The sequence below is a fragment of the Pongo abelii genome, chromosome 1, assembly GCF_028885655.2.
Source record: "Pongo abelii isolate AG06213 chromosome 1, NHGRI_mPonAbe1-v2.0_pri, whole genome shotgun sequence".
NCBI classification, from domain to species: Eukaryota; Metazoa; Chordata; class Mammalia; order Primates; family Hominidae; genus Pongo; species Pongo abelii.
In genome coordinates, this window is record NC_071985.2 from 207,747,647 (window position 1) to 207,761,265 (window position 13,619).

The window sequence follows — 13,619 nt, forward strand, 5'->3', positions numbered from 1 at the left end:
GGACACAGCTGGAGGAGGATTAGCGTGCAGCCCTCTAAAGAGTAGGGCCTAGGACAAGGACCCCATTTGACATGTCTAAAAAAGGAGGCCGGGTACGGAGGCTCATGCCTGTAATCCCAGCACTTTGGGAGGCCGAGGCAGGTGGATCACCTGAGGTCAGGAGTTCGAGACCAGCCTGACCAACATAGAGAAACCAACATGGAGAAACATCTCTATTAAAAATACAAAATTAGCTGGGCATGGTGGTGCATGCCTGTAATCCCAGCTACTCGGGAGGCTGAGGCAGGAGAATCGCTTGAACCTGGGAAGTGGAGGTGGCAGTGAGCCGAGATCGCGCCATTGCACTCCAGCCTGGCCAACAAGAGCGAAACTCTGTCTAAAATAAAAATAAAAACAACTTTTAAAAGGTACTATCTTTCCATGCCTCAGTTTCCTTTATTTTATTATTATTTTTCCCTCTAAAAAAGGCATTCTGAATCAGTTCCTTTATTTAGAATGACCAACTCATCTGGGCTTGCCTGGAACTTTCCCTGTTTTAGCACTAAAAATCTCAAGTCCTGGAAAAACCCTTCAGTCCCTGGTAAACCAGGACAGTTGGTCACCTTCATTGCCTCATCTTTGCAATTAAGCTAATAATACCTCATAAGACTGTCATGAGAATTAAGTGAGTTAGTACATGTGGAGTGTTTAGACCAGTGGCTGCTGTGTGGTAAGCATTCTATGCGAGCTATTAACATTTAAAAGATTCCAGTCTGGGCCAGGTGCGCCTGGACTGGCTCATGCCTGTAACCCCAACACCTTGGGAGGCCAAGGCAGGAGGATCACTTAAGACCAGGAGTTCAAGACCAGCCTGGGCAACTTGGTGAGACCCCATCTCTAAAAAATAATTTAAAATTAGCCAGGCATGGTGACACATACCTGTTGTCCCAGCTACTCAGAAGGCTGAGGCAGGAGGATCACTTGAGCCTGAGAGGTTGAAGCTGCAGTGAGCCATGTTCATACCACTGCACTCCAACCAGGGTGACAAAGTGAGAACCTGTCTCAAAACAACAAGAACAACAAAAAAGATAAAATGCTGTCAATAATTATGACATGCTATTTATTGACTATGAGGACCAACTGATTTCAAAGATAAAAAATGTGGGGAAAAATACATCTTAGAATTAATTAAATAAATAAGATCTGTGCCAGGCACATTGGGAGGGGAGTGAGATACAGCAATAAGCAAGACCCTGCCTTCAGAAAGCTTCCAGTCTCACAGGGTGCTTCCAATCTCAGCGCAGTCCAGTCTCTTCCAATGGAAGTGCACTTCCAACCTCACTGCAGCCACGTGAGTCACAGGACTGAGACGGGTGCCACAGTGCAGGCACCAGAGCTGTTCTGAGATCAGCCTGTTGCTTGTCAAATATTTATAGGAGTTATTAATATAGACAGAATTGACAGCCATGTCTTTCTTGGGATTTCGGCTCCTCCCCCTCCTTTTCTCTAATGCCTGAAATTTCTAGGGACAAAGCCTTTCAAATCATTTTTGAATGAGTTGAGATAACGAATTAAAGTGCCACATGGTGAGTGTTGAATTGGTACAACGTGGAAGGCAATTTGGCACTATCCAAATGACAAATGTGCTTGCCTTTTAGCCCTGAAATACCATTTCTAGGAATATGTCTTGCAGATATACTCACACCCATAGGAAATGCCATATGAACTAGGTCATTCATTACAGCATGGCGAGCGATTCTGAATAACTGGGAATAACCTAAAGAGCCACGGATATCGCACTGGTTAACTGCATCTTGGAATATTCATACCATGGACACCAGATCAAAGAAATGTTTGATGTATGAACAGGGAAAAGACCCCTGACATGGTTTTTGTTTGTTTGTTTAAGAGACAGGGTCTCTGGCCAGGTGTGGTGGCTCACGTCTGTAATCCCAGCACTTTGGGAAGTCAAGGCGGGTGGATCACTTGAGGTCAGTAGTTCAAAGCCAGCCTGGCCAACACGGTGAAAACCCGTCTCTACTAAAAATACAAAAAATTAGCCGGGCGTGGTGGCATGTGCCTGTAATCCCAGTTACTCAGGAGGCTGAGGCAGGATAATCCCTTGAACCCAGGAGGCGGAGGTTGTAATGAGTTGAGATCATGCCGCTGCACTCCAGCCTGGGTGACAGAGTGAGATCCTGTATCCTTCAGCTTGGGTGACAGAGTAAGACTCTGACTCAAAAAACAGAGACAGGGTCTCGTTCTGTCACCCAGGCTGGGGAACAGTGGCGTGATCATGGCTCACTGCAGGTGGTCCTCCCACCTTAGCTAGGACTACAGGCCCGTGCCACCATGCCCAGCTAATTTTATTCATTTATTTGTATTTTTTCATTTATTTGTAGAGACAGGTTCTTGCTATGTAGCCCAGGCTGGTCTCAAACTCCCGGCCTCGGTGATTCTTCTGCCCTGACCTCCCAAAGTGCTGGGATTACAGGTGTGAGCTACCACACCCAGACCCCGACATGTATTGTTAAGTGAAAACTGCTAAGCAAAGAACAGTTACAGGAGGCTATCATGTGTGTAAAAAGAGAGGGGATATGAATGCATACCTACAAGTTTGCTTGTGTATGCATGAAGAAACTCCTGGAAACACAAGAAACTGATTAACAGAGATTATGGTGGGGGAGTGGTTGGTAGAGAACTTGGAAGATAAGGAGGGCTTCTTATACTTTATTTTTAAACCATGTGAATGTGTTACCTATTTAAAGTGTTAAATGCATTGAATTTAACCCCATGGGAAGAGTTCACCTAGTAACTACAATTTCCATCAAAGGGTGAAAGTCTAATAGTCATTCACTCATTCAATAACCTATAGCAGGCCAGGCGCAGTGGCTCACGGCTGTAATCCCTGTGCTTTGGGAGGCCGACGCAGGTGGATCACCTGAGGTCAGGAGTTCAAGACCAGCCTGGTCAACATGATGAAACCCCATCTCTACTAAAAATACAAAAAATTAGCTGGGCGTGGTGGTGCACGCCTGTAATCCCAGCTACTCAGGAGGCTGAGGCAGGAGAATCGCGTGAACCTGGGAGGCAGAGGTTGCAGTGAGCGGAGATTGCACCACTGCACTGCAGCCTGGGCAATAAGAGCAAAACTGCGTCTCTAAAAATAAAAATAAAATAATCTATAGCAATCAGGAAACATCTCTAGCAATGATACCTAACAAGAGCACCCACTTTAAATGTGCCAGGCATTGTGCTAGTGTTTTCATTTACATTATTTCATTTAATCCTCACCACTCCCAGAGTGCGGGTGTCTAATATCACAGAAGAGACAGAGGATCACAGAAGGATGAGAGAGGTTGTTCTTTTATTTTATTTTATTTTTTGAGATGGAGTCTTGCTGTGTCGCCCAGGCTGGAGGGCAGTGGCGTGAACTCCGCTCACTGCAACCTCCGCCTCCCAGGTTCACGCCATTCTCCTGCCTCAGCCTCCTGCGTAGCTGGGACTACAGGTGCCCACCACCACGCCTGGCTAATTTTTTGTATTTTTAGTAGAGACGGGGTTTCATCGTGTTAGGCAGGATGGTCTCAACTCCTGACCTTGTGATCCGCCCGCCTCAGCCTCCCAAAGTGCTGGGGTTAGAGGTGTGAGCCACCATGCCCGGCCGAGAGGTTGTTCTTTCCCAAAGTTCTCTGCAAACATTCAGGTGCCACCATCTTGGGCCAGGCCTGAGGATGGGCACTGCACTAGGGATACCAAGACAAAGACAGCACCCTGCCCTCTAAGACCTAATGGTCTAGTGAGGGAGATAGATGTGTAAAATAGCAGACTCATAGACAGGTTTTGAATAGAGAAGAGAGTGTTAGAGCATAGTGCTTGAGGATTAGGAGACAAAGGGAAAAGAGAGACTGGGGACAACAAGCAAATCTCTCCCACGACACCCTTTGGCCGAGGACAGGCCTCGCAAGCAGCCGTGGAACTTGGAGGCGCCAAGTGGGAGACAAACCCTGCAGCCTCAAGCCCAACAATGAACAAAGGCTGCCGGGCTCTTTGGCAGGAGAGGAGATCTGACAATGGCCTGGCCCGCCGTTTAATCAGTGTAGACATTCCTTCTAGACTTTGAAGCCTGAAGTGCTCTCCTTTAGCTGTCTACACAGATCAAATAAGCTGGATGACTGCCCTATCTCCACTTCGTTGTGTGGCTCCATAGTCACAGCCAGCTCCATAACAATCCAACCAAACCATCTGAGCAGAGGCAAAAATAATTCTCATGGGCAAAGACAGACAGTTCCAAGATGTGAACATTAACTCCTTGCTGCCACTTCAGAAGAAGAGTGGATCTTGAAGTTCGTTTAAGGAAGCTTTCGAGAAGGGCGATTCTGCCCCTCTCCAAGGTGAAGTGGCAAAGCTGTTGTCTCTCCTTACAGTTGAAAGCCCTTCCTCTTCCAAGGCTTATATAGGACACCCACAAAAGCTGACAATAATGAGCTGTGATCTGGCTCTCGGGAAGGCAGCCCCACCCTAAAGAACAGGGATCAGACCGGGTGTGGTGGCTCATGCCTGTAATCCCAGCACTTTGGGAGGCTGAGACAAGAGGATTGCTTGAACCCAGGAGTTTGAGGCCAACCTGGGCAACATAGTGAGACCCTGTCTCAATTTTTTTAAGTCAAATAATAATAATAATAATAATAAAAGGACAGGAATTATCCCACCTCCAAAGCACCTTTTTATTCAAAGGCTCATTCTAGGGGAAACTTTAACCCAGCACTCTCAGTCCTCAAGCAGCTGTGAGGAGCTCGGAACATTGTCACAGACTGGCAGAACCAGGCATCTCCCAACAAACCCAGAAGCCAAGTGGCATTGCTAAAAAAGATTAAAAATCAACATGAGTTCTAACATCTACGTTCCTTGCTATGGTTTCCATGGAAATAGACATCTGCTCTAGGGAGAAAGAAAAGGTGGGGGGAAGCAGTGTAAGTGCTTTCAAATTATCAGTGTTTTGAAAGATTTATTTCTTTTTTCTGTCACAACATTAATAGTCAGGAATGTGAGATTTTTGTGTGGCAATTTATTGTACTTAAAAAATGCATTAAATGAGTGGGACCTTCCTCTGTGAACCTCCAGATCAAATACAAAGACTTCAAGATAAAAAGCCTGTTCAGTGGGTAAGGACTTTTTGGGCTTGGGTTCCTTGCTCATTTGTGTTGGCTGCCTATCTGCCGCTTTCCTGAGGGGTCTTATCCCCATCCCTCTCCAACTTTTCTAATGATTTCTGAGATTCTGTTCAGAAAAATGACAGACGGAAGCACCTAGCCATTTTGAAGCTAAGTTTGGTCTGAGAAGAAGCCTTTCAAGGCTCAGTATCTGAATTATTCCTGGTCCTGCTCACAGGCTAAGTGAAAACCACTTCGATTGGCTTGGGGGGGAGGCCGACCCCACACAAGGGCGATTGTTGAAAAAAATGCCGCAACAAGCATATTTCAGGCAACAGCGCATTGCTAATTGTTTGCTTTGTGTAGTGTGCTGCTGCTTGTATGATCCGGTTTTTATTGTCTCGGGCACCTCTTAGTTGTATTTTATCTCTGGCACATCCCTAGTGATTAACTAGGCATGAGAGTCTTTCTAAATTAGGACTGTTGTTTCAGGAAGGTTGGTCACATTTGTTTCTTGATTTGGGGAGATGCAGCCCATTAATAAAATAAAGATATCTCTTCTGCTTAGTCAAGATCTCGGTGTCTCGGTGTATTGACCACCAACCGAGGACACGGTCTTGGTCAGAGAATGGGAGGAGGCGGGGACCATGTACATTTCATTTATTTTTTTCCCCTTTTTGTGAGAGAAAGGGCCAGTTATTCTAAGGCACGGTCAGACCAATTTCCTTTGTGCCTTTGCTGAGGTTCTGAGCTATCCAGGTCAGGGGGCACAGTGACCTTGTGGCTCGTTTTTTGATTTTTAAAAAGAACCCAGTGCTGCTCTGGGGAGCACGTGCTCTGAGAACAAAAGCAACACTTAACTGCAATCTGTGTAGTCTAGAACGGCTATTGCTCTTCCTCCCCTATCATCCGCAGAAGGCTTGGCAGAACAGATGGAGTCTGCATTTAAGCTGAGTGGCTTTGTTAGACCAAAGGCGATCAAATTCCTGAGCCTCACGCTTTCCCGCACAGGTCCCTGGTCACCGGCTCGGGAACCTGAGGATGCTGGCAAGAACGCACACAGTGAGGGAAGGGCCACGCCCGCGACCGGTGGGCTGAGTGGATTAGAAATTACGATGATATCACAATATGGGTGACACGCCGGTATCGGTGTAGGGCGCCGGGGACAGGGGGCCCTGCAGGGGCGTAGAGTGGCATTGTGCTGTCACAGGGGCTCGGGCGTCTTAGGCACCCATGTGGGTGGGGCACTAGATGGAGCATTGCTCTGTTCGAGTGCTGCCCTTGGGGCGAGGCGGGCACGTGGCTCTACAAGGTGGAGTCCAGGCGGCCAAGGTTTGGAAAGGTAGGGAAGGACCCCCCCGCCCTCCGCCTGCTCCGCCCTGCCCTTGTTCTCGAGAATGGGGAGCTGGTTCGGACCTAGTCCGGGGTTCACTGCCACGCCCTCTTCCACGGCGAGACCACCCCCTAGTCCCAGGCTCACACCTGGGGATGCTCCCCAGGCGCCCCGCAACCCCCCGCATTGTCCTCCTGCTCTGCCGGCCAGGACTACACTTCCCGAGGTGCTTAGGGGTCCCGGGGGGCGGGGCTCCACGAGGGTTGTGGGGGGCGGGGACGGCACGTGCCGCCTCTCTCGGCCAATGCGGAGCCCCGCGGGGAGGTCACGTGCCGCTGTTTGGCGCTTTTGTGCGCGCCCGGGTCTGTTGGTGCTCAGAGTGTGGTCAGGCGGCTCGGACTGAGCAGGTGGGTGCGGGGCTCGGAGGAGGCGGTGGCTGGCTGAGGCCAGCAAGAGGGACGCGGTTGGCGGGAGGGGCTGGGCCGTGGCAGCGACCCCCTGCTGCAGGGTGGCGGGCGGGGCTGCGGGCCTCGGAGGGGTTGGTGGGCGGGGGTCGTTTCGCTTTGTGTGTGGCTCGGGCGGAGCCTCGCCTTTGTCCCCGCTTTCTGGGGGCGCGGCTGTTCGTGGGCAGGGGGCTGGGCGATCACCGGGCGTCCGCTCCGGGGTGCCGTCGAGGAGACAATAGGGGGCGTGGGCCCTCGTTTACCTCCCTCCCTCCCTTCCCTGCGGGCCCCGCCGGGGTCCCCATTGTCTGAAGGGACGGGGCGGTGCCCCAGGGACCAGCGTCTTTAGGACCAAACTGCGGGCAGTCAGGGCCGCGACCCTCCCTGCGACCGTCCCCTGGCGACCGCAGCTGGTGATTGAGGGGCGGCGCTCCCGGGACCCACGAGGGTTCTTCTGTCTTCGCAGCCGGACGCGCGGACAGCTTGGGTGGCGGCAGGTTGGGCATGGGGACGGCGGGAGGCGGTGGCGAGCTCACCGCGGGGCCACCCGGGGGCCTGTTCTCGGCGCCTGCCCCACCCGCTGAACTGTGACGGGGGTGGTGGCGGCGGCCTGGAGGTGTTTTTGGCGGGAGTTGGGGGGGCGTCCGCGCAGGGGGAGTCAGGCAGGGGCGGAGTTACCCGGATTGGACCGTTAGCCCCGCCCACCCCTCCCCTTCCCACGCGCGCGGGCTCTGGGGTGTTGAGTTCGGGGAGATTCGAAAAGGCGCGGGGAGGAAGGGGGCGGGGCCAGGGGCCGGAGCACAGGGCGTGCTCTGATTGGCCGGGGGCGACCGGTCCTCTTTCCCTCGCCTGGACCAGGGCCACGCCCATCCTGGGTCCGGTGTTGCGTCTAATTCTCTGCTTTTCCTGAATCTTGTCGCTGCCTCTGATTTTAATTCCTAGCTTTTGGGAACCTGTCATCCTACGTTTTTGGTACTAGCTGGCGTCTACAAAAGTCATAATGTTAAAAAGATCAACAAGAGATACAGCATTTTTCATGACATAACGGCAGCAAATATAAGTCAAAATCTAGAGGTTCATAAATATTTTGCTTGCTGTTGGACAAGGAAGCTTAAACCTGAGGGACAATAGGAGTTCAACATTATTGGTTACTATTAGCTTGGGCGTTTTCTTATCCACCACGTCAGACACAGACAAAGCAGGGGTGGGTATTTCATTTGCACAATGAGTTGTAGGCAGTATTAAGATGGCTCCCGGGGCACTGTGGAATTGAATCTGGAATATCTTACAGTTTCAGGGAAATGTTAAAGAGTTTATGGGGGAAAAAAATCCTTCACCCTTGTGACTTCGTCTGATTTTAAAAATCCAAGGGTTCTATGACCCAGAAAGCTCAGTTAACTTGATTTTCTGCAACCAATATCATTCAGGTCATATTTCCCAATGTTTATTTAGTAGATTTTGATAATTTTTTTCGTGGTTAATTTAGACGTCTTTATTCCACGTGTTTTTCTGACGATGTATGTAGATGTGATGTGAGATCTTTTTTGGGTTGATGACATAGAAAGGCAAAGAAAGTGATTGCATGTTTTCGAAAATCATTTTCAGGACTTTCCTTATCCCAGTTGATTGTGCAGAATACACTGCCTGTCGCTTGTCTTCTGTTCACCATGGCTTCTTCTGGTAGGTAATCTATTTGGAAAAGCTGATTGGAAAAGCCCATCTATTTGGATGGGCTTATGATTTTAGATTGAGATGGCTCAGGTCTTCGCCTTTGATTTGGCACTTATGTTTGGCACTTACCAAAACCTATTTTATAAATAGGAGAAGAATTTAAAAATGATTATCACTTCTATGTGCCGAGAGCTCGTAATTGTTTATTGGACAGTTTGGCTTAGTCTAAAGCAAAATTGTGGAGTTTGCACAAGTCTTTTGTTTATGAAAGCGATTGTCAGATACTGATGTCTCAAAACAGTATTTATTAATCCAAAAATATTGAGCTTTGTTTTTCTGGGAGATGGTTTTTATTTTTTTTGAGACAGGGTCTCACTCTGTTGCCCAGGCTGGAGTGCAGTGGCTTAATTATAGCTCATTGCAGCCTTGACTTCTGGAGCTCAAGTGGGCTCAAGCGATTCTCCCACCTCAGCCTCGATAGCATCTGGGACTATCGACATGGGCCACCACACCCACCTAATTAAAAAAAATTTTTTTTGTAGAGATGGGCTTTCCCTTTGTTGCCCAGGCTGGTCTCAAACTTCAGGGCTCAAGGGATCTTCCCATGTTGGCCTCCCAAAGTGCTGGGATTATAGGCATGAGCCATGGTACCTGGCCTTGGGAAATGGTATTTAGATAATAATATCTTGCCTGCAAACACATCTTCCCCTAGTGTCAGTAGGCTGATAGGAATAAAAAGGGGGGAAAAGCACAACTTTCCTTATCAGCCCTAGTTTAATACATTAAATTGATTTGGGTTTTAGAAAATTATAGTACAGTTTATTAGAATAGGAGAATCCTGGTTTTCTGAATTATAAATATAATCAATTCTAGATATCCAGGTGAAAGAACTGGAGAAGCGTGCCTCAGGCCAGGCTTTTGAGCTGATTCTCAGCCCTCGGTCAAAAGAATCTGTTCCAGAATTCCCCCTTTCGCCTCCAAAGAAGAAGGATCTTTCCCTGGAGGAAATTCAGAAGAAATTAGAAGCTGCAGAAGAAAGACGCAAGGTAAACGAAGCAATTCACAGAAAGCAGGATATTAATTTATGTAATGGGCAGATCAATTTTATTTCTATAACAGGAAGAAAACAGAATTGTAGCTATACTGTGATTATTACATATGCCAGTGACTGGAAGGAAATACCAGTCCTCATTTATTGAACTGTTACCTGCCAGCTCCTTTGTTTATATTTTTCTCCTTTAATACATGGTGTTGCCTCAAATAATGGAAATTAGAAACAGTTTCAGGAATGTTAAGTCGTTTTTCTGCAGTCATACAATTAGTAAGTGTTGGGGTCAGAATTCAAGCCCTGGTCTATCTTAAACCAAAGCTTATGCTTCTCTCATGCTTCCTCTTTGAAAAGATTTGTTGCCAGATGATTCTTTGGCACTTGGGTTTTGTTTTTTGAGAGCTGTACAATAAAAACATCTTAAATTGCTAGTGTGATTGTGTTGCTCAGCTGGTATCATGGTAGCTTTTCTCTTATCTAAACAAGTCTATTATAAAGTAACTATCTTTAAAAGCTAATCAGAAGAATCATTAAATATTAATATGCTAGTTGTAGAAAATTTGGGAAATACAGAAATTTATAAATGGAAATTAAAAGTATTCATTATCCCACTTCCCAGAAGCAACCAGTGTTAACATTTTGGTGTGTTTCTTTCCATTCAATGTTACTCATTAACAACTGTACATAATTTTTCATTTAACTCCCTTTCTCAACAACCCTGATAGGATTGATTTTAAAGCTGGGGCAAGTAAGGCACAAAAGGTAAGGTAATAACCTTCCCCAGACCAGCATAGTGTGATTGTAGTACACAAACACACCCGCCCGAAGAGCCTCAGTGCTTACACTAAGGAGTCGTCTTCTATGCTTCTATGTAATAGTGTGAGTTCATGGAGTAGGAGGAAGCAATACAACCAAAGGTTGGACAGTGGAAAGCTTTTTAGACATCAACCCTGGCCCTGTAGTCATTAGCCTGTGCTTTACATAGTAACTGGCTAAATATAGTGAAACTTCCATCATGACTAGGATTTGGCAGAAGAGAATCAATAGAACCAGTGTCAGATGCTCTGTGGTTATCCTGCAAGTCAGTGGTTCCAATGTGTTTTGAGAACAAGCTGTTCTGTTGAAGGGGTCATACCAAGGTATGGTCTGGTAATTAATGCAGTTTCCTGAGACAAAAGCTAATAATAAGCCTTTTCCTTGAAACAAATTTTTCTGTCTTAAATAGTAATCTACAGGCTTAGCCTTAAATTTCCTATCATTGTTTTATCAGTTATGGTTGAAATTTTTACAATGAGCTAGTTTTCTTTGGGTAGCTTTTGAAGTTAAATAGTGAAATTCTTTACAATAAAAGTGCCACTCCCAAGTACATATTCCTCAAGTCATCCAGATACCATTAAGCAGTAAATCTTACAAGGATTTCCTTAAGGACTAATTGGGTAAGAGATTTCTGAACAGATAAGCACTTTTCCAAAGTTAAATACAAATACTAGAAAAAGAATATCATTTTCACAGTATTTCATGGTAGGGATAATTCAGGTCCTAATTTCGGTGTTATTTAAAGGGACCTTATTTTCTGCTCCTTTTCAGTCCCCTTAGTAAATTATTTTTATTGTAATTTTAACTTATGCTGAATACATTTTATTTTTTGAGGCAGTCTCTGTCACCCAGGGTGGAGTGCAGTGGCGCGATCTCGGCTCACTGCAACCTCCACCTCCTGGGTTCAAGCAATTTTCCTGCCTCAGCCTCCCAAGTAGCTTAGACTACAGGCACCCGCCACCACGCCCGGCTAATTTTTGTATTTTTAGTATAGGTGGGATTTCACCATGTTGGCCAGGCTGGTTTTGAACTCCTGACTTCAAATGATCTACCCACCTTGGCCTCCCAAAGTGCTGGGATTACAGGCATGAGCCACCACACCCAGCCTGAATACATTTTAGAGTACCTAGCCTATTAAACTTTTTTTTTTCCAGTCCCATGAAGCTGAGGTCTTGAAGCAGCTGGCTGAGAAACGAGAGCACGAGAAAGAAGTGCTTCAGAAGGCAATAGAAGAGAACAACAACTTCAGTAAAATGGCAGAAGAGAAACTGACCCACAAAATGGAAGCTAATAAAGAGAACCGAGAGGCACAAATGGCTGCCAAACTGGAGCGTTTGCGAGAGAAGGTTGGTTTCTTACCTTGTAAAAGGGTTGAGCTTGGAGTTTGATGCAGTAATGAGTTGGCTTGAAGTAAGTGCTTTGATAAAAGGTGTTTGGTGTCTTTTTGTCGTCCATTTTGGGGCTTAACATGTTAAATGAAAGGTATATTTTAAGATGGAATATTCAGTAATTCCCAGCATAAGTGCACAGTCCTTGGAAGTCCAGTAGGCAGCTTGTTAGGTTCTACAAGGGACCCAGGAGATTCGATGATGATGTCTCAGAACTTAAATTGTGTAGTTCCCACAGGCTGTAATATATGTACTGAGGTTGTGTTGGGCCTCTTTGAGGTGGGGGCTGGGGGTCGTGACTTGACAGGCTTTTTTTTTTTTTTTTTTTTTTTGACTGATGACACCTTACCCTTCCTTTACAGGATAAGCACATTGAAGAAGTGCGGAAGAACAAAGAATCCAAAGACCCTGCTGACGAGACTGAAGCTGACTAATTTGCTCTGAGAACTGACTTTCTCCCCATCCCCTTCCTAAATATCCAAAGACTGTACTGGCCAGTGTCATTTTATTTTTTCCCTCCTGACAAATATTTTAGAAGCTAATGTAGGACTGTATAGGTAGATCCAGATCCAGACTGTAAGATGTTGTTTTAGGGGCTAAAGGGGAGAAACTGAAAGTGTTTTACTCTTTTTCTAAAGTGTTGGTCTTTCTAATGTAGCTATTTTTCTTGTTGCATCTTTTCTACTTCAGTACACTCGGTGTACTGGGTTAATGGCTAGTACTGTATTGGCTCTGTGAAAACATATTTGTGAAAAGAGTATGTAGTGGCTTCTTTTGAACTGTTAGATGCTGAATATCTGTTCACTTTTCAAATCCCAATTCTGTCCCAATCTTACCAGATGCTACTGGACTTGAATGGTTAATAAAACTGCACAGTGCTGTTGGTGGCAGTGACTTCTTTCGAGTTAGGTTAATAAATCAAGCCATAGAGACTCTCCTGGTTGATACTTGTTCCAGATGGGGCCTTTGGGGCTGGTAGAAATACCCAACGCACAAATGACCGCACGTTCTCTGCCCTCAGTTTCTTGCCCCAGTGTGGTTTGCATTGTCTCCTTCCACAATGACCGCTTTGTTTGGATGCCTCAGCCCAGGTCAGCTGTTACTATATTCTTTCAGATGTTTATTTGCAAACAAGCATTTTTTGTCCTGTGTCCCTTTTAAAAGGCAGATTAAAAGCACAAGCATGTTTCTAGAGAACAGTTGAGAGAGAATCTCAAGATTCTACTTGGTGGTTTGCTTGCTCTACGTTACAGGTGGGGCATGTCCTCATCCTTTCCTGCCATAAAAGCTATGACGCGAGAATCAGAATATTAATAAAACTTTATGTGCTGCTGTAGCAACTCCTGTGAAATGACTAAAGGGAATCTTAATTATTTCTAAAGTAGCATTTGACTCGGGTGGTTAAGGTTGGCAGATACGTCATCTTGTATCCAGAGGCTGTAATAGTCCCCATTGTCAGTGCTTTGCCTCTCAATTCAGGGAACACCTTTGGCAGCTTTCCTGTGCTATTTGGGAAATAGCCTAATTATACATATTTTGTGCCTCTCAGACATCTGTATAAAAGCTCTTGGAAGCCAAGCACTTACAGCAAAAGATGATTGCTAATACTGCGGTGGGGTCCATGTGTTGCTAACGCATGTGCCTCTGCTGCTTGGGCTGTATCTTGAGATTGGGGTTTTACCGAACTTATTCATGAGAACAGTAACAGCCTACCTCAACTTACCTCCTAAGATTGTTAAGATTAAATGGGTTTGTGGCAAGAGAGCACACTTAGAACATAGATATTTA

The 13,619-nt window shown here is 46.3% G+C and overlaps 1 protein-coding gene and 1 long non-coding RNA gene across 4 annotated transcripts; one reads left to right on the forward strand and one right to left on the reverse strand.

Annotated features, from left to right (window-relative positions):
- Positions 1 to 248: 248 nt before the first annotated feature.
- LOC129051891 (uncharacterized) lies at positions 249 to 6,298 on the reverse strand. The gene is made up of 3 exons (XR_008516416.1): positions 5,994 to 6,298; positions 919 to 1,036; positions 249 to 376 (listed from the first exon to the last, which is right to left on the reverse strand). It is a non-coding gene; the product is annotated as an uncharacterized LOC129051891 (long non-coding RNA).
- Positions 6,194 to 12,714, forward strand: STMN1 (stathmin 1). Of its 3 annotated transcripts, none has more exons than XM_054539835.2 (5): positions 6,194 to 6,474; positions 8,514 to 8,588; positions 9,453 to 9,625; positions 11,598 to 11,789; positions 12,194 to 12,714. In XM_054539835.2, the coding sequence occupies exons 1-5, from the start codon at positions 6,384 to 6,386 to the stop codon at positions 12,263 to 12,265; spliced, it is 603 nt and encodes a 200-aa protein (XP_054395810.1). In that variant the 5' UTR covers positions 6,194 to 6,383; the 3' UTR covers positions 12,266 to 12,714. The 3 variants fall into 3 exon arrangements, with proteins under 3 accessions (XP_054395810.1, XP_003775816.1, XP_054395817.1); XM_003775768.5 differs by lacking the exon at positions 6,194 to 6,474 and adding an exon at positions 6,735 to 6,872; XM_054539842.2 differs by lacking the exon at positions 6,194 to 6,474 and adding an exon at positions 7,263 to 7,321.
- The last annotated feature ends 905 nt before the right edge of the window (positions 12,715 to 13,619 follow it).

Excerpts from the sequence above, each read along its gene's own strand:
- STMN1 (XM_054539835.2), top strand. The coding sequence starts at position 6,384 with ATGGAGCATTGCTCTGTTCGAGTGCTGCCCTTGGGGCGAGGCGGGCAC. Across the intron at positions 8,589-9,452 it reads GTTCACCATGGCTTCTTCTG|ATATCCAGGTGAAAGAACTG; the intron begins GTAGGTAATCTA and ends AATCAATTCTAG. Across the intron at positions 11,790-12,193 it reads TGGAGCGTTTGCGAGAGAAG|GATAAGCACATTGAAGAAGT; the intron begins GTTGGTTTCTTA and ends CTTCCTTTACAG.